General features: G+C 48.0%; 1 protein-coding gene across 1 annotated transcript; it reads left to right on the top strand.

Annotated features, from left to right (window-relative positions):
- The first annotated feature begins 671 nt into the window (after positions 1-671).
- On the top strand, positions 672-23,154 carry slc44a4 (solute carrier family 44 member 4). Its single transcript, XM_056582739.1, has 22 exons — positions 672-880; positions 7,827-7,875; positions 8,445-8,518; positions 9,415-9,493; positions 9,775-9,874; positions 10,253-10,372; positions 10,847-10,907; positions 11,580-11,691; positions 12,486-12,569; positions 14,248-14,360; positions 14,838-14,960; positions 15,549-15,648; positions 15,997-16,089; positions 16,485-16,587; positions 17,223-17,482; positions 17,904-17,998; positions 18,501-18,604; positions 19,577-19,650; positions 20,211-20,281; positions 21,512-21,606; positions 22,245-22,329; positions 22,678-23,154. Exons 1-22 carry the CDS (start codon positions 838-840, stop codon positions 22,776-22,778), a joined length of 2,139 nt encoding a protein of 712 aa, XP_056438714.1. The 5' UTR covers positions 672-837; the 3' UTR covers positions 22,779-23,154.
- Positions 23,155-24,216: the final 1,062 nt, after the last annotated feature.

Raw genomic sequence — 24,216 nt, 5'->3', positions numbered from 1 at the left:
GGTTTAGTATACGTTTTTTAGCTGTCTTCTGCCACGGAATCAGTGTTTAAGGGAGGTTACGGTCCACTTCTATGTGGTGGTTTTGTATTGTGAAGTGACTTATTGTTGGGAATGGGAGGTCCGATTAGAGCACTATGGACATCTTCAAAAGGAAGTGTGAAACGTCTGTAGATCAACCCATTTCAGTTTTACCGTTTCTTTTACTCTTTTTATACATAGGCTATTGCTTCTTTATGACTTGGAGGAAATAAAGATGAAAGAAATCTGTGAATCCATTGTTTTTTGTCATATATATGAGATACGAGATTAAAGGAGCAAGCTACGTTACTAGTGAACTGGTTTGACGATGAAAAACAGATTGTATACATTTTGTGGAAAAAAACTGCTCAAATAAATTTGAATATCATTTTACTTATTTTGAAAACATGAGTTAAGCCTTTCCTACAACGGAATTACATCCATTAAAATAAGCAATACAAAAATACGACATTAATTAATATAGTTACGTATTTTGTTATCGGTTATTTCAAAAGTTGAACTCAGTTCTTTTTTTTGAAAACACCACCAATCGATTGCTTAATTGCAAGTGGCCACGGTGGGCGTGGCGGATGCTCGCGAGCGGCGCGCACAACAGGTGCGTCTCCTCCCCACAGGTGCGCTGCGCTCTTGACGTTACGCTGTCTCTCGCAAGCACGTGAAGAGTAAAGATTTTCCCAAGTCGTTTTCCGCGTCCGCTAATCACAGTCATCCCTGGCTCAGTTGATGTCGTGGTCCGGTTGAAAAACGTTCGTTTTAACATTTTAAAACTCGCGTCAGGTGATTCAGGAGGAAGCCGACATGGGCAAGAAGAAGGACAGTGATCCGGATTCGAAGGAGTATGGTGAGTTGTCCCCGTTACCTAGGCACCCGGTGTCGGCCTGTTTTGCACCGGGCGAACCGCTCCCTGATAGGATTCACTTCTGTTCATGTTATTTTGGTTCAAATGCCGATCTCGAGTCAGAAAGAGTTCAAATGTTTTGAAATATGTTAATTTATTTGCACGCCTTGAGTCGTTAAGCTGTGAACATTGTGTGTTGGTTTAAATCCTGGCTTTTAATTAGTCTATTAACAACAATCACACACACCCAAACTCTTTCCTTGCAAGGAAAGAGCTCCTTTTAAAATAATTCTGATTCTGATTCTGATTCTTTTGTGCTTGTTTTTTTTGTGTGTGATCATGTATGAAGTTTGTGTGTCACTGTATCAATTCATGTTGGATTTAGGTGTCGCCAAATAACTGATATTTTATCAAGATGAAATTGTACTTCTAATGCATGAAACAACTAGCTGGGCTTTGTTTTCCAATACAAAAGACCCAACGTGTAGGAGGCATTTATGAACAACTAACCAAATGTGGCTTTTGTTTGTTGTGCTTGACAACATTTCTTAGATAACGTTGGCAGGGGGCCTACACATGATACACGATAAGCCAATGTTCAGTGGGTTCCTAAATGTTTTTAGTCACCAGCCAGACCAAAATGGGTAGCCTGCTGAAGTCATTACGTAACTGCCACTGACAGTAAAAATAACATACATTAGCATGATTAGCTCTTAATAATAACGTCAACCCTTTTGCTGGCTTGGCAGGATGACTTGAATCCCAATAGAAACTCATCACAATAACGTCATCAGAAATATCAAGTGGTTCCCAACCTCTGGGCCGGGAACCCACTTGGGATCGACTGTTATGCATATGGGGTCACGGGAGATTGCTGACGTTTGAAAACGGTTGTCTGACTTATGCTGGAAGGGGCCTTTTTAAAAAAAAGATCTAACGATTTATAAGGTAGGTCACCAGGACATTGATAGTAGTAGGGCCAGATGTCGGTTTACAACAAAATCAAACACACGATGAACCGACGCACAGAGTTGTCACACACACACACACACACACACACACAGACACAGACACAGACACACACACACACACAGACACAGTGTGTGTGTGTGTGTGTATCGACTTTGTGATCAGCATTGCATCGTCTCCATTCGTTTACACACTTTGAGTACGCTGTGGCATTCGGTTTCCCTGTTGACTTTTCTCATTGGCATTTAATGTGTTGCTTGAGGCCGGACTCCGGGTAGCAGGAGGACTCAAGGAAGCACTTTTAAACCAACAACCCCTCCCTGGAGGTAAATATTAAGTCAGCTTAAGCCTCTGCCCTGATGGCTGGAGAGAAAACGAGGAGACAGAGAAGCAAGGAGAGCAGCATTTGCGATTGGCCTCTGATACCTATAGTGCTGAGGCTAATGTGATCGAGAGCGAGGCGGTGGGGGGGAGGTTTCGGAACGCTTAAGGTCATAGAAAAGGTATTACAAAGCTCTTGTAGGCCAGTCAATTGCGATACAATATAAATGGCTCAGATGTGAGACAATTGCCAGTCTGCACAGCACAAGTCGAGGATATGTTGTGGTCTATGGTTGTGACTACACTGACTTTTTGCTGGTGCCTATTCCTGTAGTTTGCAGCTGCGTTTCCTTAGCTCCCTGACCCCTCCCCCCTCTTGAGAACAAACTAGAATGTCAACACCGGTTTGGTGATCCAACCATCGTCTATTAGGGTCTAACTGAACATCCCTTGCCAATATAATATTGTTCTGCTTCCTTGTACCTTTTCAATCAGAGACTGACACGATGATGAAATACAGCACTTGAGCCTTTTGCTGTCAATGTTTGTCAGCCAGTAGGCTACTGCGTTTTTCGGACAACATAACAGTGAATCTAAATGAAGCCAAAAAAGTACTTCACACAATGTCATGGCACAAACACTAAGCTGTCTACATTGCTGTCGTTTATATTCGTTGAATGCTCTTAGGCAGAATTGGAACAACGCGGTGATTGACCCGTGATACAGGTGACGATCGTTTTAGTGAAGCCAGGAGAGACGGTAATGATGGTTTGATCACCCAGACTGGTAAACCTTGTGATTTTAACCATTCATAGGGCACTTTGGGAATAACCCATCTCTTTAAACGTGCCCCAGTCTATTCAATGGCAAAGGTTGCCACATGAAACGTTTAACAGAGCACCTCGCTGGAACTGCACCCTTTGAGCTGCAAACCTTTTGGAATTCAACATTTCGATTTAGATTCTTTGGGTCACGATTTGAGTGACGGGCAGTGTGACATATTATGGCAAGGTTCAAATTAATTAAATTTAAGTACAATTTTTTTACTTTTTGTTTTTACTTTACATATGACTTTAAATAATGCAAACTTAAGACAGAAAAAATAATTGCCAATATTATTTCAATTATTTTGTCATTTGTTAGATTTTGGAATGATACTTCTTTACTATGGTACTTTTACTTGAGAAGGAATTCTCCACGCTCAGTCATCACTGCAGTCTTATCTATTACATCAGGATCCCTTGTTAAGTGTTTTACCGTACATGAAACGTATCACTTCCTGTTCAAGAGGAACTTCCTGCTCCCTGGTCTCCTGTCCTGCACTGAGGTGTTTGTTGTCAAACCGGTCTTGATAGCAGTGTTGTGGGACACAACAGTAGCTCAGAATCGGTGTCCAAAGGGTCACTCCCTGTCCTCCGTCGTGTTCACGGGAGGTTGCTGACGCCAGTCCTGACCTCAAAGGCCAATTAAACGTCTATATTTTACCCAAAGAAGGTCACCCTGTGAACTTTGAACACACTCATTTTGACTGCACAAATGAAGGCCTTAAGCTGAGGTTCAACGCCGCTCTGTCTGTCTCTGTCTCTGTTCTTCTGTCTCTGATCTTCTGTCTCATCTTTTTTGGCAATCTCTGCCCCTTTCTCAATTTATTTTCTCTTACTCTGGTCACTCTTTCACTCTGTTCAGTTTTCTCCCTCCTTCTCACTCACTCACTTATAAGTGTTTCTGGTTGGGTCCTCAGTCACCCATGAGTCACTTTTCTCCCCCAGACCGGTGAAGTGTGGTAGAGAGATTCTGCTGCTCTAGCCCACAATCACGCTATTCCCTTTTTAACTATTTTTTTTATTGTCCTATGAGAAGGAAGTATATGTGACTCTTGTAATGGTTTACAAGAAAACTTTAAACCACTAAATACCAAACACGAGGTCATTGCAACATCACCTTGTAAAAATGTTTCCTTGTGGGAATATTGCATCTGATTAAAAAATAAGAAACAAACATGTTTGCTTTTGTTAATGTAACTGCCCTTTGTCTGATGGGAAGTTGGGTCTGCGCCGGTTCACTCCCGTACAGCAGCTCATTGATGATTAGATTTGACCATTTCGCAGATAAAAAAATGAGCGTTACATATTACAGCAAATAAGAAGCGGGTTGTAGCAAATGTCCATGCTACATGCCACCTCTGTGACTTCTACTGGGCTCCTCCAGAGAAAGGACGCAGGCCGGTCGGGTCAAATATCCGGTTTATTGTAACGGTTTGATAATGAACACGGCAAGGGTGTTCTCCGGAGATCTCCTGAGGCCACGTTTATACGTAGCAGGGTATTTATAGAAACAAATATTTCCCCCCCTCCGTTTTCAAAAATAACATTGTGCACACAACATCGTTTTCAAAAAAGTTGTTGTTTACATCAAAACGGATAAATACGCCGTTGGGACATTATAACTATGCCAAACCTATGGGCGGCAGTGTAGGGAGAAGGATAAAGCCATTCAAGCCAATCAGAATCCTCAGAATCAACAACAACGAATAACACGAGCGTCTTCCTGTAACAAACAAACTGTAAACATAGGGCGCTCATATGACGTTAAGCATTTCCTGGCGCATAATGTGACGTTTCAGAACCTAAAACCCCGTTTCTACCCGTTGACACGACAACACGTAACCGGCGTTTTCAGAAATCTCCACTTTGGCCGGAGTTTTTAGAAATGATTGTTTTCTGTGACAAAAACGGCGTTTTCGTGTAAATGAGAGGCCAAACCGTGTGAAAATATCTGCGTTTTCCCTTCGTGTAAACGGGGCCTGAGTGTGTGTGTGTGTCTGTGTTGATGGCTGGTTTAACTGGTGCACACTGATTACTTAATGAGCAACAGGCTGAAAGCCTCCACCAGCCCCGGTGTCCAATCAGACCCGGCCAGGTACGGCTGCTTAAGCCAGCCGTCGGCCGTACACACTCCAACACCATTAATTGCTTAAAAGAACAAATTCAAATGTATAACCCCTGTGTTATACCATCCTGGATTCCACCAATACGCTGCTGTTAGACCGGCTGTTCCCCCTATAGAACACCTCCCACCACCCTACAGAACACCTATCATTCATCCTGTCATAACCGGCTAGGTTAGGACAGGCATTCTCCAGACTATGACCCATCCCCCAGGGGAAAAAAAGTATTCTGCTGATTTTGTTATAAACTAAACTGGCCAATGTTTGACAGAGGCTGGATGCAGCTACACTGAAGTTTAACAATTTGGTATAATTATTTATATTCAAATTTTCTGTAACTCGTGTCTCCCACCGCTGGAGGGGTCCGGGTGCTAGAAGGTTCTGGGTTCGAACCCCAACGTCTGCGCTGCAGTACCCGAGGGCACCCTTGAGGAAGCTGAGATCAGACCTGGGGAAAAATCAGCTTCTGTGGGTACCGAGGGTAAGTGGCCGAGGCTGAAGCGGGCCGCTGAACGACCACAGGGTGCACACGTCGCTGCCCGGGGGCCCGGGGGCCCGTCCGTCTGACCTCTGGGAACCAGGGCCACTTGGCTCTGAACAGAGAGCCGTCTGTCCGCAGGTGAAACCTGACCCGGGTGGATGCCGAGAGCCTGAGGAACTGGTTCCTTGTTCTAAGCCAATGGGTTTAGGACCAGGACATAAATCGTATATTCAGTGGGAGTGGCAGTAAGCTCTACAGGTAATTGAAGCGTGGCATGTGACCATTCCAGCAGAACGGGGCTGATGAAATAGCAGTTGATTCTCGAGGCCTCAATCTTCCCGGTACGACTGCAGTTCCCGTTTCTGGTGCTCCACTTCCTCTATTTCGGGTTTTGCACGGTGATCCCTGCCTCACCCCCCCCCCCCCCCCCCCCCCCACCTCGGCCAAAGCAGTATCCAGGATTCAAATCCTATTCAAATGTCCCGGAGTGCTCTCTTTCTAGGCTCACAGCCTCTCTCTCCCTCCCCCCCACCCCCCCCCCCCCCCCCCCCCCCCCCCCCCCCCCAGGAGCCACTCCCACGGCATGCCAAGCCAGAAGTTTCGAACCGCCAACTTCTAAGCAGTTAGAATTCTGGGTGCGCAACGATTTTCCCAAGCTGATCAATCAGTGCGCAGCCCAATGGAACACGGTTTTCAGTTGGAACAGGCAGTTTGTCTTCGACTGTGCGGAGGGAGAGTACGCACCTCGTCCACGGCCAGAATCACCTGAACTTGTTGGCCGACTGAATGCTCATGCAGAGTTCATTTAATTTATGTTTAATGCTAAGGGGAAGTGGTGAAAATGTCAAAGGCGCAAATTAAAATCGGTGACACCGATTTTCCCCTGAAAACTGAGGAGAACCCAGGCAAACAACAATGTCGGTGTGTACAACTGTTGTGACCCAACCCTAGTCCTCTCCCAAAGTACCTTTTATCTTAACGAGCACAGGGTCCGTTCTTTTGTATGACCTCTCTAGCTCTCTAGCTCACACTCGACACTGCACTTCCTTGGCTCCTGAGCAATACACAATAAAGAGGTTGATCGTCTGTCGAGAACATTGTAGGACAGAAAGTCACAGACAAACATTCCTTTGTAGTAAGATTAGATCTTGGATTGTCTTTTGAAATGCACTATCCCCCTCTGTCTTCACTTCCCCTCTGTGAGAACTTTAAAATTTCGACTTAAAAAAATACACAAAATTGTCAAAAAGAAAAATGTTGATATAATAATATGTATCCAGCTGTTCCAGCACTTTCTATCAAACATTTAATAAAAAATAAATAATAATAGTTATAGTAACTTGATTATATTAGTATTGTGATCGTTTGAAGTTCAAATCAAGATCGAGATTTGATTAATCGCCCAGCCCTCACCCCTTCTGTGTACAAGTGTAAGTGATGTTTTCAAACTTAGGGTCTCGGAACTAAACGATCTGGTCAGGTGAGTGGACCTGTCGATACCAGTTGTTGATCCTTGAGGTGTGTTTGAGGACTGAGGGTCAATGCAATACTCTGTCGATGATCAATGAAATGTTAATGATCTCACTTTTTTTTCGACAATCCCAATTTTTTTAATATTTGGTGGCTCCTAGGACAAGGGTCCCTCCGGCCCAAACAAACAGAGCGCTGCCTGGGATCTTTGTAGTCACTTGTTTCAGCTCCACTGTCGCGTCATCTATTGTTCCAGGAAGTTTGCGTTCTCTCACACACACGCTCGCTCACACACACTCGCTCACACACACGGACGCACGCACTCACGCATGCGCGCACACACACACCCTTATCTTATCTTGAGGTGACATTAGGGAATGGTAGCACGCGTGTGACCATACCTGTCTAATGACAAGGCGCCATCTTCCTGCCACACTGAACTATCTAAATGCGTTATTTGAATCAATGCATCAGTTAGGATGCTTTTATTTAAAAAGATAGATGAAATACATATATTCAGAAGTGATACCTTTTTTTTTTTACGATTCAGTTAATCGTGGCTAATTACTACACATAACGATAGGAATATAAAGTAATAACGTGGAGAGACTACATAGTAGTAACCCAGCTGTCTCTCCGGGTGTGTTCCAGTTATCTCTCCGGGTGCGTTCCAATCGCCTCGCGTGTGAGCCCGCTAGGATGAGTCGGGCCTTCTCTTATGAGCTGTGATTGATTGGTTCTCCTGTGTCCCGTCTCCCCAGGTGAAGCGGCCCAGTTTGACCCCACGTTCCACGGGCCCATCCACAATAGGTACCTGTGGTTCTCCCATCGGTCACATGTCCGAATTAACGAGGCCAGGAACCCTTCTCTTCCCACACTCTTATCTGTGTTTGATCAGCTAAGTGCCTCGGCCATAGAGGGCATATTGACACGCCTGAGACTCAAGGCAACGAAAAACTATTTTAATTAGTGCAGCTGACATTTCATTTCTCTGTGGAGACCAGCAAAGCACTAGTCTCTGCGGTATGCGTCATAAAACCTCAGTTATTATCTTATCAAATCAAACTTTATGTATAAAGCGCCTTTCGTGCGAAATATCAATGCAAGGTTCATAACAATGCAATGAAAATAAACAAAAATAATAATACAAATAAATATATCAAATGAATTAAGAGAATGCTGAACTAAATAGGTATGTTTTAGGGTTATTATCTCACATCTTCATTCACGGTGAAGCCAGCATGTTCTCAGTTATTATCTCATATCTCCATCCACCATTAAGCCAGCGTGTTGTCAGCCCTTATAGATGACCGATGTAGGCGTTGAGACTGATCTTATCATTGACTCCTTCAGGGTTTCTAACGGTCTGTTTCTTCCAGGAGCTGCACGGATATAATCTGCTGTGTGCTGTTCATGTTGGTGATCCTGGGCTACATGGTCGTGGGGATTATAGGTGAGGCACGGACAATCTTCTACCGTTTTTTTTTTTTTTTAAATACAGATAGTATTTACCTATATCTATAAGAATGCATTCCCATTGAGTTGATTCATGGTTTCCCCAAAGATTCAAAAAGTGTTCCCCGCCCAGCCCAGCGATACGTTGTTTGCGGTCATGTGACAGCCATGTTTGCGGTCATGTGACGGCCATGTTTTGGTTCAAACTTCAGACGGAGGGCAGGAAGTGACATGCAGAGTGTCAAGAAGCAGCACTCGGTTTTTTGTCATGAGTGTGGAACCAAATACAAAAATATATCTGAATCAATCTTGTTTAAAAGTAACCTATTACACCACCAGGAGTGAGTGGGATTAGCCATTACAAGCCAACTTGTGATGTCAGAAGAGGCAGCGTATCAAAACGGCTTACACCTGGTGGTATAATATGTCACCTTTTAAAGACGATCCTTACGACTGACCAGCTAATTAATTATTTATTAATTAATTAATTATTCGTTATAAATATTTCAACAGCCTTGCCGGGAACATCACTTTTCATGTGTGTGGCAGGGTTCATGAATTGGTAATGAAATTAAACTTTAGTTTCGGTTGGGTGAGACCAAATATTCAGTTTTTGAAGGTTAAATTACAAAAGGAATTTTGGTGAAACGTGAACTTCATTGAAGGAGTGCTATGTTCTGGTTCTGGTGAGGTCTGTGTTGTGTTCTGGTTCTGGTGAGGTCTGTGTTGTGTTCTGGTTCTGGTGAGGTCTGTGTTGTGTTCTGGTTCTGGTGAGGTCTGTGTTGTGTTCTGGTTCTGGTGAGGTCTGTGTTGTGTTGTGGTTCTGGTGAGGTCTGTGTTGTGTTCTGGTTCTGGTGAGGTCTGTATCTCTAACGCCTTCACTGTGTCTCCTAGCCTGGCTCTATGGGGACCCCCGACACGTTCTGTACCCGCGGAACTCCACCGGCTCGTTCTGCGGCATCGACCACAACAAGTAGGCAGAGAACTGTCGCACATCCCCCCCCCCAAATGCTGGCTGGCTGGCTGGCTGGCTGGCTGGCTGGCTGGCTGGCTGGCTGGCTCACCATTCATTAACAAATATAAATGATCATGCATGAAGGAAGAGGCTTATTGAGTGACCAATTCTAGCCAATTAGTTGCTTCCTCTGGGTAAGATCTGTACTTTGAGAAGTTGTCTGCCTCTTGTTCATCTGTCTGTCTGTCTCTCTCCGTCTGTCTGTCTGTCTGTCTCTCCGTCTGTCTGTCGTCCCGTAGAGGCAAGCCCAACGTCTTCTACTTCGACCTCCTCCAGTGCGCCACGTCCACCAACGTGATTGCTGCCGCCCTCAACGGACTGCAGTGTCCCACCACTCAGGTGCTCAGAGGCTGCCGACCCCCACAGCCCCCCTCCTCGCTGAGCCCCCCCCCACTGACCCCCCCGCTGATCCTCCCGCTGACCCCCGCCCCCCCCCCCTCCATCACACCCCTCAGTTCATCAAATACAGTGTCATACGTGTATTAACCTATTTGAAGTTGTATCCACGGTTTCTTTTCCTTTTGTCACTTTCTTATTCAGTGACTTTCTGTCACTTTTTTTCTTATTTCTTATATATACTCGTGCTTTGTATAGTTTGTATCTTAAAAAACAAACAAGCTCATTGTAACTTGCTGAAGAAGCCCAGGTAAACTCTGCTAGGAGGAGCTATGCTATCCCCCTCCGAGTTACCCCTGCCTCCTCCTCCTCCCTCCCCAGGTGTGCGTGTCGGAGTGCCCCAAGGTCTTCTGGGGGCTGACGGACTACCTGGGCAGTCCGGCGGATGCCTTCAACCAGAGCCTGTGCAACCCTTCTATCAACCTGACCACCACCACACTGGTGAGGTTCACACGCGGCGTCCACGCCGCTGGGCCCAGCGATCTGCTGTGGAGACGTTCATCTCAGGACGGAGTCTAACTCTGTCGGAGACGGTCGTCATGGAGACGGCAACGAGTCGAATACCACTAGCTCGTTGGCTATGCGTGTACTTCCGTTCCTTTACACCCACCTCACCGGGAAAAGGGCGGGGCTTCCATTGATAAGTCGGCGGCCATGTTTGTTTGCATCTATGGTTTGTAAAACACGTTTTTACAAACCATAGATGCAAACAAACATGGCCGCCGATTTTTCGTTATGTTTCGACCAATAAGTTGCGGTCTAGCTGTAGTCCTTCCTGAGCAATGTGGCCCCCAGCCCCTTTCCTGCTCCTCCATGACTCGGTGGGCTCCTGGGGTCATGTTTTGGGCGAGTTATTTTGATTGTTTTGATGGATCTGATTTAAATGTGTCATCTAAAAGTGTCTCTGTTTCTCAGAGTGTCACCGAGATCGTGGACAAAGAGCTCTGTCCGTTTTTCTACACGCCGACTACGTCTGGTGAGCACACACAGACACTCTAGACCAGGGGTCTCAAACTCACCTTACCTGGGGGCCGCCGGAGGTGAAGTCTGGGTCAGGCTGGGCCGCATCAAATATTCCACAGAAAAGAGGAGCACAACTGACCCAATCTAAGTTAATGATCGGGCTATAATTAGATCACGTTGGCTATGTAATCGCTGACAACAGGGGACATTTCATAGTGGTTGGTGGAAACCGGGACATTTTAGCGTCCTTTGGCTTCTGTCGGGACTCAAAATTGTGACTGTCCCGGCAAAACCGGGACATCTGGTTACCCTATCACAAGTATAAAAAAGTGTGGCAAGCCACTCAGCAAAAATGTGTGTTTGACAACAACGCACTAACACTAAACTTTGATGTCAAGTAGGGGGCCACAAAATATCATCCTGCGGGTCTCAATTGGCCCCCGGTCCGCGAGTTTGAGACCCCTGCTCCAGACTCTACGCTATACATACACATACATGTACACACACAGAGTACACCTCCACTACTCACACATACACACAATTCACACTATACACACATACATTTCACACTATAAACACATACACTCAAACTACGCACACACAGCCACTCAATCTACACACTTGACCTCTAAATTAACATATTAACGTAGGGTGACATGTGTATGTATTTTGTGCATGTGTGTAGTGCTGGGGAGATGTCTTCCTGATGTCACAGCCCTGGGCCAAATTCCGGACTATTTTAGTCAAATCCCGAACTTGCCCCCCAGCCTCAATGTATCCCTGATGAACAGCACACAGTAAGATACACGCACTTATACTTATACACACACCTACCCTACACATACGCTTACACCCACGCCTACACACACACCCCTCCACACACCTACATATACGCTTATACACACCTACACACACACACCTACACACACAAACCTACACATATGCTTACACACACTTCTACACCTAAAAACCTCTAAACACACACACACACACACACACACACACACACACACACACACACACACACACACACACACACACACACACACACACACACACACACACACACACACACACACACACACACACTCCTAGACTAAAGCACAAACCTATACACACACAGTGTATAATATTAACCCCTGTGTGTCTGTCTCTTGCTAGGAATGGGTCAGTAAAAGCGTGAGTTCTCGTAGCAGTAGTTATGTAGTTCCGCTAGTTGCTGCCCTCTGGTGGTCAAATCCGTACTGCTTTCTATTCTTCTTAGACCGTCCCTCGTCAAACTAGATTGTAGCACGCCGACAGTGTTTTTGGTGGTTTAGTCCATGTTGTGTTATGGTATAATAAAATCATGGGTTGGGTTACTGATACGCTGGGACCATTAAAGATGGTTTGTTTTATGTAAGGCTGGGATGAAGGTCAGTATCTGGCAGATGACCTTGCATCATAGAGACAATAAACACCAAAAACAATCTGTCCCACGCACACAAACACAGATATAGATATAGATCTATGTAATCTCTATAGATGGATAGATAGTAGATGGTAAATCCCTGCTTTTTGTCAGTATAAAGTTGTGCTTTGCGTCTGTCAGGGTCGTAGTGAACAGCTTCAACGCCAAAGACGTGGGCGTGAGGATCTTTGAGGACTTCGCCTCAGCCTGGCCCTGGATTCTCCTGTGAGTCACACGGGGCCTTCTACTCTACGCTGCTCTACTATTCTACTACGTTCTACTCTACTCTGTTCTTCTCTGTAATGCTCTGCTCTGTTCTACTCTACTCTGTTCTGCTCCTGCCTTCTACTCTGCTACTGCACTCTTGTCTGTCTTACTGTTTACTCGACCCTTTTCTCTACTCCACTGTGCTCTACCCTACTGCACTCTACTCTGTTTTCTACTCTTATGTACCGTACTGTTTCTTACTCTTTCCTCCCCCCTGTCTCTGTACTCTCCTCTCCTGCTCTCTCCTCTACTGGTCTCTCCTCTCCTGCTCTCTCCTCTACTGGCCTCTCCTCTGCTGGTCTCTCCTCCTCTGCTCTTTCCTATACTGGTCTCCTCTCCTGGTCTCTCCTCCTCTGGTCTCTCCTCTCCTGGTCTCTCCTCCTCTGGTCTCTCCTCTCCTGGACTCTCCTCCTCTGCTCTCTCCTCCTCTGTTCTCTCCTATACTGGTCTCTCCTCCTCTGGTCTCTCCTCTCCTGTTCTCTCCTATACTGGTCTCTCCTCCTCTGGTCTCTCCTCCTCTGGTCTCTCCTCTCCTGGTCTCTCCTCCTCTGGTCTCTCCTCTCCCGGACTCTCCTCCTCTGCTCTCTCCTCTACTGGCCTCTCCTCTACTGGTCTCTCCTCCTCTGCTCTCTCATATACTGGTCTCTCCTCCTCTGGTCTCTCCTCTCCTGGTCTCTCCTCCTCTGTTCTCTCCTATACTGGTCTCTTCTCCTCTGGTCTCTCCTCTCCTGGTCTCTCCTCCTCTGGTCTCTCCTCTCCTGGACTCTCCTACTCTGCTCTCTCCTCCTCTGCTCTCTCCTTTTCTGTTCTCTCCTCTCCTGGTCTCTCCTCCTCTGGTCTCTCCTCCTCTGGTCTCTCCTCCTCTGGTCTCTCCTCCTCTGCTCTCTCCTCCTCTGCTCTCTCCTCTCCTGGTCTCTCCTCCTCTGGTCTCTCCTCTCCCGGACTCTCCTCCTCTGCTCTCTCCTCTCCTGGTCTCTCCTCTACTGGCCTCTCCTCTACTGGTCTCTCCTCCTCTGCTCTCTCATATACTGGTCTCTCCTCCTCTGGTCTCTCCTCCTCTGGTCTCTCCTCTCCTGGTCTCTCCTCCTCTGTTCTCTCCTATACTGGTCTCTTCTCCTCTGGTCTCTCCTCTCCTGGTCTCTCCTCCTCTGGTCTCTCCTCTCCTGGACTCTCCTCCTCTGCTCTCTCCTCCTCTGCTCTCTCCTTTTCTGTTCTCTCCTATACTGGTCTCTCCTCCTCTGGTCTCTCCTCCTCTGGTCTCTCCTCTCCTGGACTCTCCTCCTCTGCTCTCTCCTCCTCTGCTCTCTCCTCTCCTGGTCTCTCCTCCTCTGGTCTCTCCTCTCCTGGACTCTCCTCCTCTGCTCTCTCCTCCTCTGGTCTCTCCTCTCCTGGTCTCTCCTCCTCTGGTCTCTCCTCTCCTGGTCTCTCCTCTCCTGGTCTCTCCTCCTCTGGTCTCTCCTCTCCTGGTCTCTCCTCCTCTGGTCTCTCCTCTCCTGGTCTCTCCTCCTCTGGTCTCTCCTCTCCTGGTCTCTCCTCTCCTGGTCTCTCCTCCTCTGGTCTCTCCTCTCCTGGTCTCTCCTCTCCTGCTCTCTCCTCCTCTGCTCTCTCCTCCTCTGCTCTCTCCTCTGCTCCTTAGTGGCCTGGTCATCTCCATGCTGGTGAGCATGCTGTTCCTGCTGCTGCTGCGCTTCACCGCGCCCGTCATGGTGTGGCTGCTGATCCTGGGCCTCCTGGGGGCCGGGGGCTACGGTGAGACCCTGATCAGCCCCCCGAGAGACGCCCCTGAGCTGCACCCGGCGCGGCTAAACCCGGCACAGCTTATACAGCTCCCTGTTATAAATACACCTGATAAAGTAACACCTGTTACAGCGACCCCCGTTACAGCTACCCCTGTAACAGCTTCACCGGTTACAGCTACACCTGTTACAGCTACACCTGTTACAGCTACATCTGTTAAAGCTACACCATTAATAACAACTGCTGTTACAGCTACACCTGTTACAGCTACACCTGCCACAAAAACGCCTGTTACAGCTACATCTGTTAGAGCTCCACCTGGTACAGCCACACCTGTTGCAGCTACAACCGTCATAACTACACCTGTAACCACTGCAACCAAACCACACCTTCAAACACAGCGTTTAACCACAGTGTCGCAGACCAGGGCTCCAACATGTCCTGAAACTATAATAAAGAATAGGCCATAATGTCCTCCGCTGGGTGCAGGCATCTGGCACTGCTACTGGGAGTACGACAACTACAAGACGCGAGCGGTCTCTATCACGGACATCGGCTTCACCACCAACCTGGAGGTGTACCTGCAGACCCAGGAGACCTGGCTGGCCTTCTGTGAGTCTAGTGGGGCGCTCATGTTGGGATTGATGTGATGTCATGTTAGGATCCTCCAGGTGACACCCTGTCATGTTAGGATCCTCCGGGTGACACCCTGTCATGTTAGGATCCTCCGGGTGACCCCCTGTCATGTTAGGATCCTCCAGGTGACACCCTGTCATGGTAGGATCCTACAGGTGACACCCTGTCATGTTAGGATCCTCCAGGTGACACCCTGTCATGGTAGGATCCTCCAGGTGACACCCTGTCATGTTAGGATCCTCCAGGTGACCCCCTGTCATGTTAAGATCCTCCAGGTGACCCCCTGTCATGTTAAGATCCCCCAGGTGACGCTCTGTCATGTTAAGATCCTCCAGGTGACACCCTGTCATGTTAAGATCCCCCAGGTGACACCCTGTCATGTTAAGATCCCCCAGGTGACACCCTGTCATGTTAAGATCCCCAAGGTAACTCTCCGTCATGTTAGAAACACAAATGTGTTTTGCTGTTTGTTTGTTTTTTTATTCTGTAAAGCACATTCACTCAGTGTCGCTCTCTCCCTCCCCCTCCGCTGTTTCTCTCGTGGCCTCACTCTCTCTCTCCCAGTGATCATCATCGCTGTGGCCGAGGCCATCATCCTCCTCACCGTCATCTTCCTCAGGAAGAGGATCCTCATCGCCATCGCTCTGATCCAGGAGGCCAGCAGGTCAGAGGTCACCATAAGGGGATAGAGTAGCAATATGTTATATAGCTATAGGTGTCCCGGGGTTATTTTTGTATCTCTGGCTCTGGGCTCGGGACATTTTGTTTAACACCAGATTTCCCCCCAAATGTTACGGATATGTAAATCCCATAAATTAATTCTATGTTGTATCGACAGATTGTTTTCGTTTAAACATTTCTTAGATTTACATAACATAGCTAACATTTCAAGTCGAGTCTGTGAAGTCTCGAAGTAGTTCTACTACAGTCCGTCTGCAGCCCCCCTTTTAAGGTAACCATGACGACGTGGTGGTGTAAGGTCTTTACGCCTGTGTGTGTCTGTGATTGGCAGGGCCGTGGGTCACATGATGTCCACACTCCTCTACCCTCTGGTCACCTTCGTCCTGGTGCTGGTCTGCGTGGCGTACTGGGGCATCACCGCCTTGTATCCTGTGTGTGTGTGTGTGTGTGTGTGTGTGTGTCTGTGTCTGTGTGTATGCATGTGTGTGTGTCCGTCATTATTCATGCGTGTGTGTCTGTCAGTATGCGCACGTGTGTGTGTCTGTCTGTTTGCGCATGTGTGTTGGTCAGTATGCGCATGTGTGTATGTTTTTGGCATTATGCATGCAAATGTGTCTTGTCATTATGCCTCTGAGTTAGTGTGTGTGTGTGTGTGTGTGTGTGTGTGTGTGTGTGTGTGTGTGTGTGTGTGTGTGTGTGTGTGTGTGTGTGTGTGTGTGTGTGTGTGTGTGTGTGTGTGTGTGTGTGTGTGTGTGTGTGTGTGTGTGTGTGTGTGACCCCTCCCTCTGGCTGTCTGCCTCCTTGACCAGCCGACAACAGGTACCTCGCCACCTCCGGGGCCCCCATCTACCGGGTGGTGGCCCTCAACGTCAGCCAGGGCGACTGCGAGCGCTACAACGGCACCCAGGAGTGCGACCCCCTGGTGAGCCCGTCGCCCGGACCCCAGACCACCGTTGCCGTGGAGACGGTGTAGAGTAGGGATCGACGCAGTTTGATTGAGCCTCTTAACGTCTTTCTCCCCCACCACCCCCCCCCCCCCCCCGCACCATGCCTCCCTCCTCTCCCTCCTCTCACCTGCTCCTCCCCCTTCCTTGCTCCTCCTTCTCCACCCACCTAAACCCATCACCTCCTCCTCCTCCTCCCTCACACTCTGCCACCTCCTCACTCGCACACCTCCTCTCCGCCTCTCTCCCTCCAACCTCCCCTCCCCCTGTCATCCTCCTCCTCCTCACTCCCACTTCATCCTGTCCACCTCCACCCCTCCCTCCCTCCTTCTTCCCCCTTGCTCACATCCACTACCTCCTCCTCCTCCTCCTCCTCCTCCTCCTCCTCCTCCTCCTCCTCCTCCTCCTCCTCCTCCTCATCCTCTCCCCGTCCTCCCATCCTCAATCCTCCACTTCAACCTGTCGACTCCTCCTCCTCCTCCTCCTCCTCCTCCTCCTCCTCCTCCTCCTCCTCCTTCATCCTCTCCCCGTCCTCCCTTCCTCAATCCTCCACTTCAACCTGTTCACTCCTCCTCCTCCTCCTCCTCCTCCTCCTCCCCCCCCCCCCGTCCAGAACTTCAACTCCTCCTCGGCCCCGGCCTGCCCGTCCGCCCGCTGCATCTTCATCCGCTACAACGACGAGGGGCTCCTGCAGCGCAACATCTTCAACCTGCAGATCTACAACGCCGTGGCCTTCCTGTGGTGCGTCAACTTCGTCATCGCGCTGGGCCAGTGCACGCTGGCCGGCGCCTTCGCCTCCTACTACTGGGCCTTCTCCAAGCCCTCGGACATCCCCTACTTCCCCCTCAGCTCCGCCTTCATACGCACCCTCAGGTGAGGCTAGCAATCCCTAAGGACACCCCTGGATAAGGTGTGTGTGTGTGTGTGTGTGTGTGTGTGTGTGTGTGTGTGTGTGTGTGTGTGTGTGTGTGTGTGTGTGTGTGTGTGTGTGTGTGTGTGTGTGTGTGTGTGTGTGTGTGTGTGTGTGTGTGTGTGTGTGTGTGTGTGTGTACGCACAGTACGACTGACGTGCTCGCATAACGGCAGCAGGCCTGTAAATGAGCGCGCTTCCCTGCTAAGTCACTAGAGGGCAGAGTTTTTTGTTTTCTATTTTTGTAATTGCATATTAATATCCGGTGGGTGTTTTCTGTGCAAAGCCCTTTATTGCTAGACTATGACAGCTTTATAGGAGCTGTCTGTCATCTGTGTGTGTGTGTGTGTGTGTGTGTGTGTGTGTGTGTGCTCTCTCTACCAGGTACCACGTGGGCTCGCTGGCGTTCGGGGCTTTGATCCTCACCCTGGTCCAGATCGTCCGGATTCTGCTGGAGTACATCGACCACAAGACCCGCTGTAAGGCCCGCCATCTTGGTTCAGCAGACTGGTGTCCTTAGCGACGGTGGAGGTCAGATAGAGGTCGTTAAGGAGCCGGGAGGGGTGGGGGGGCTTATTGCTCAAGGACATCGGGGATCAAACCCAGGACCTTTCTTACCATAACCATTAGTCCATCTTCCCCCCCCCCCCCCCCTCCCCCTCACTCGAGTGCCCCCTGATTTGGTTGCACGTTGATGGCTATTCCGCCAAAGTAAAAGTCTGCCCTTCTCCGTGCGTATATTGAGTCACCCGTCACAATGAATTTTCATCCTAACTTTAACTTACCTTTTTTTTACTTTACTAGCCTCACCCGTGTGCTGCCCCACTGGTCTTTCTCAGCTATCTGCATACATTTATTGATCTTTTATTGTGTAGCGCTCTTATTGTGTAGTGCCCACTGTACGTCCAGACCCACGCCAGAGCAGCACGGTGACGTACGAAGCGCCAGTGTGTCCTAACCTGCCTCTCGCCCCCCCCCCAGCTGCCCAGAACCCCTGCGCCCGCTTCCTCATGTGCTGTCTCAAGTGCTGCTTCTGGTGCCTGGAGAAGTTCATCAAGTTCCTGAACCGGAACGCCTACATCATGGTCAGCCTCCAGGGGACACTCCGGGGGAGGGTTCTGTTTGACCGTCGCTTGGGATCTAAAGCAGTGGTTCTCAAATGGCGGTACGCGTACCTCTAGGGGTACTTTGGAGTAGTCCTGGGGTACTGGGGAGACTATCCTAACAATTTGGAAGGGGTACACTAGTAGAATACAAAGTTTGACAACCACCGCTATGAAGGATTACTTCATCGCCCCGGTCTCGTAGATCGATTTTTATTTGTTTATTTTATTTGTTGTACGATTTGGTCCCATAGACCCAAAATTATCGGAAATAGGGTCCGGGTTGGAAAATCCAGATTTTTCTTTCTTATTAACGAGTGAACTGGTGAATGAGTTAACCGATGAATGGTGAGACATGGGCAGAAGAAATGAATAGATGACCTAAGGTTCGACATGAGTGTGTGAATCGATGACTTAATTGATTGGTTTCTTGGGTGGAAAAATTCTTCAAAACTATTGACGACGTATCTCAGAATGAACATAAAGGGTTTATTGTAATAAAGGGCAATACATAACATCAAAGAAAAGTAGTCTCTGAACAGAGAGACCACTCAGCTCGACCAGCACACAGAGGCTGAGCTCTGAACAGGGGGCTCACTGCAGTGCAAAAGCAGGTAAAGAAAATGTCTTTGAGGGCCCAGCTAACAGATAAGAGCCACTACTCCCTACAGTAATCCCAGGGTTTAGCTCATGGTTTAGCCTTGGATCAGCTGTGGCTGTTTAAGTCCCCGTCCCCCTCCCCGGAGGATAAGGGCGGCGTAAACTGTGAAATGTTTACTACAGATACTAACTGAGAGCGCACAGTGTCTTAGTGTCTTGAGAAAGCCTTCTGGAAATTTCTGTCACAGTACATGAAGAATGAATGAGCTGCATTATTGTTACATGATCAACGAACCGATAGAGATGTGGCTTTTTATTTTGAAATTTTAATCGGCCGTGATTTGGTCTCGACAGATCGCCGTTTACGGGAAAAACTTTTGCGTCTCTGCGAAAAACGCCTTCTTTCTGCTGATGAGGAACATAATAAGGTCAGTGGTCTTGTGTAACGGTGTTTATATTTTATATTATTTAACTGATGAACAGTTCGACAACTAGCATTCATACGATAAGTTAAAGATATGAGATATGTTAAAGACATATTATACCACCAGGTGCGAGTGTGATTAGCCGTTACAAGCTGTTTGAAAATCAGCCTCTTCTGACATCACAAGTGGGCGTGTCCGGCTAGGTGTGTGCTGGATTGATCAGTCTACCAGGCTACCCAGTGGACTGTAGTAAAAGTTGCTCATCTATCCATCATACCTCTAGGTGGACACGCCCACTTCTGATGTCAGAATAGGCCGATTGTCAAATGGCTAGTAGCGGCTAATCACACTCACACCTGGTGGTTTAACATGGGACCTTTAATGTTTAACGTGGGTCTCACAGCAGAAGTGTCAGACTGTATAATACTATAACACAGATGAGGAAGAGGATGATAATGTTGCAGTATGGGGGCGGGTCGGGGGTGGTGTTAACACATGGGTGTAGTGTCCTGGTGTGGGTGGAGTAGTGTTTCCGTGACGACGGTGTTGCCGCTCCCCGATAGGGTGGTGGTGCTGGACAAGGTGACCGACCTGCTTCTGTTCTTCGGGAAGCTGTTGGTCGTCGGGGGCGTGGGTGAGTACAAACTCGTGCACACGCACACACACATGAGCATGCACGCAAATGGGCACGCACGCACACTCGCATGAGCACACGCACACAGGCTCGAGCTTGAGTTCAGGGTCCGGGTCGATAAACAAATTCCTTCTTCTGGATATCTGCTGGTGCCATATGTGGTGTGAATTAGGGATGCACCGAAATGAACATTCTTGGCCGAAACCGAATATACTGAAACAGTTGGCCCGAAAGCCGAAGCAGAATACCGAATGTGGCTTTTGCTGTTCTTCATTCATTTTGCTTTAATTTTTCACCATTGCATAAATCAAACAATTAAATGTCCTTTATAAACTTTTTTGTCTTGCTTTTCAATAAAAAAAATCAATTACAAATTTGATACAAAATATTTATTTAATACTGAACGTTTTCTAACATTCCAGCAGACCTTATAGCAAGAATGTAAGAACAATGTACCTTTAAATAAATGATGACTTTTTTCTTTAAATCAAAAATAAAAATGATCGGTGTATTATTTTCGGCCTTTTTACTCCTTCGGCCGAAACCGAACATTATGTTTTGGGCCATTTTTGGTGGCCGAATATTCGGTGCATCCCTAGTGTGAATGGGATCAAACTGTCTAATGTATGGAGTATACATGGCCACAGAGAAGTTGATATACATTTAATAGTTTAGCACACACTTTTATCTAAGAAACTTACAGTTGAGGCTGAGAACAATCAACATTAGGACAAGTGGAAATAGTTCATGTAGTCCCTGGTTTGCAAACGTCCCTTACGTCATGAAACGTGCAGAATAATCATTTCTGAAAATGAATATTGTGGCCATCCCACAACCCTCCTGGTCTCTGGAGACGAGTTGGGAACCACCGATGCTAAAGCAGACCCCTTAGCCTAACCTCCTAGCCAGCCTAACCTCCTAGCCAGCCCAACCTCCTAGCCAGCTTAGCCTCCTAGCCAGCCCAACCTCCTAGCCAGCTTAGCCTCCTAGCCAGCCCAACCTCCTAGCCAGCTTAGCCTCCTAGCCAGCTTAGCCTCCTAGCCAGCCCAACCTCCTAGCCAGCTTAGCCTCCTAGCCAGCCCAACCTCCTAGCCAGCTTAGCCTCCTAGCCAGCCCAGCCTCCTAGCCAGCTTAGCCTCCCAGCCTAACCTGCTAGCCTAACCTCCTAGCCAGCCTAACCTCCTAGCCTAACCTGCTAGCCTAACCTGCTGGTTCTGTTTGGTTCCCCAGCGGTGCTGTCCTTCTTCTTCTTCTCTGGACGCATCGCACTGCCGGGGGAAACGTTCCGCTCTGAGAACCTCAACTACTACTGGATGCCCATCATAGTGAGTAGCCTCTAGGACCCAGTGGGGGCCCTGCCTGACCTGGTTCAATATGAGGCCCCCCTGCAGACATTATAGTGAGTAGCCTCTAGGACCCAGGGGCGACCCCTGCCTGACACCCTGGATCACTATGTAGCAGCAGACGAAACCCATGAGAGTGAGTAGACTCAAGGACCCGGGGGGGGGGGGGGGGGGGTTACTTTGACCTGGTTCACTATGAGGCCCCCAGCAGACAGGGGCCCCCATGAGAGTGAGTAGACTCTAGGACCCGGGGGGGGGGGGGGGGGGGTGACCTGGTTCACTATGAGGCCCCCAGCAGACGGGGGCCCCCATGATAGTGAGTAGACTCTAGGACCCGGGGGGGGGGGGGGGGTTCACTATGAGGCCCCCAGCAGACAGGGCCCCCCATGATAGTGAGTAGACTCTAGGACCCAGGGGGGGGGGGGGGGGGCCCTTCCTGACCTGGTTCATTATGGGCCCCCATTAGACAGGGGCCCCCACCACAGTGAGTGGACTCTCTGCATGGACTGTTCACTCTCCAACGGCGACCGTTGAGACTTGTGACCTCTGACTCGGACTGGTCCCAGACCAGTGTTGTTGGGTGGTTTTGTCCTGAAGCTGTTCCTGTGGTTCTCCTTCAGACGGTGGCCATCGGATCCTACCTTATCGCTCACGGCTTCTTCAGCGTGTACAACATGTGTGTGGACACCCTCTTCCTCTGCTTCTGTGAGTGTCTCCGTAGCAACGCACACACACACACCTAGATCTACACACACTTACACACACCTAGATCTACACACTTACACACACCTAGACCTACACACACTTACACGCACCTAGACCTGCACACACACACACACACACACACACACACACACACACACACACACACACACACACACACACACACACACACACACACACACACACACACACACACACACACACACACACACACACACACACACACACACACACCTAGACCTACACACACACTCACCTAGACCTACACACACACTCACCTAGACACACACACACACACATGACGCTGTGGTCCTCCCCCCCCCCCTGCAGTGGAGGACCTGGAGCGCAACGACGGCTCCCAGGAGCGCCCCTACTACATGTCCAAGAACCTCATGAAGATCCTCAACAAGTCCAACAAGGGGGCCAAATAAAGAGGTGTCTCTTCTACTGCACGTCACCGTGGCAACGTGTCAAACTCTGCTCTCCATCGCTCGCCAGGCGACCGCTCCTATCGCACACGTGTCGCGTTTACACACACATTTCTTTTTAATTTCCCTTCCTGCACTTTTTAATGAATTCCGATCGGGGGCGACGAGATTTTTACGGTGTGTCTGAAGCATGACTGAATGAACACAAGGGTAGAATGGGATTTGCACTTTAGGAGGGGTGTGTGTGTGTGTGTGTGTGTGTGTGTGTGTGTGTGTGTGTGTGTGTGTGTGTGTGTGTGTGTGTGTGTGTGTGTGTGTGTGTGTGTGTGTGTGTGTGTGTGTGTGTGTGTGTGTGTGTTAGGAACATGAATGATTATATTCTTGGGGGGGGGGGGGGGGGGGGCAAAAATATTTGCAATATTGTTTTAAGTTATGAGAAGTTATATTTTTAAGGACATTATTTTTATTAGGATGTACATTGCATCCTGTATTTAAAGCCTTTTAGGGTACCATGCCCTTTTCTTAAAGGGTAATTCCGGTGTAAAATGGATTTGGGATATGTTTTGCAAGATAACAAGTTGAAACGTTTGTTTTGGAGCACAAAAACCGCATATTGACGCTTTATTCAGTTGCTGTTTTTAGCCGATTCTATCAAAACGCTATAAACTTGGAACGATAGCGTTTTGGTAAAAACTAAATCGCTATTTTAAACCACTTTAAAGGCTAAAAGTAGCCCGACACTTCTTTGGTAGTATAGTAAGGGCCATAACATACATCGAGGCATTGAGAACTTTGTAAGTGTACTGACTGTTTATTAAAAAGGACATTTTATACACACAATACCATCAGCATCACCCATCAACGCCATTTTGTTTTTAAGATTCGATGGGATTGTGACATCCGTCAGCAACACGCAAGCTCTGTGTTTGCCAATCTACTTCTCGAGTTTTAAAAACAAAATTGCGTCGACGGGTCTTCTGATGGTATTGTGTGTATAAAATGTCCTTTTTAATAAACAATCTGTACACTTACAAAGTTCTCAATGCCTCGTTGTATGTTATGGCCCTTACTATACTACCAAAGAAGTGTCGGGCTACTTTTAGCCTTTTAAGTTGTTTAAAATAGCGATTTTGTTTTTGCCATAACCAGTGCCCCATCGTTCCAAGTTTATAGCGTTTTGATAGATTCTGCTAAAAACAGCGAACAGAAGAAAGCGTCTAAATGCGTTTTTTGTGCTCAAATGAACGTTTCAACTCGTTATCATACAAAACATATCCCAAATCCATTTTACACCGGAATTACCCTTTAACAGGGAAATTTCCACAGAACCAATAAAGAGATCGATTCAACTTCTAATCCTCACAATGGGATTCGTTATAATAAATACTAGTTCGAAAAGATGTGAATTGTTGTGACATAATGCTTAAATATTCACCTGAAA

The sequence above is a fragment of the Gadus chalcogrammus genome, chromosome 22 (assembly GCF_026213295.1).
Source record: "Gadus chalcogrammus isolate NIFS_2021 chromosome 22, NIFS_Gcha_1.0, whole genome shotgun sequence".
NCBI classification, from domain to species: Eukaryota; Metazoa; Chordata; class Actinopteri; order Gadiformes; family Gadidae; genus Gadus; species Gadus chalcogrammus.
The sequence above is the reverse complement of the archived record's forward strand: the minus strand, read 5'-3'. Positions and strand labels throughout refer to the sequence as shown.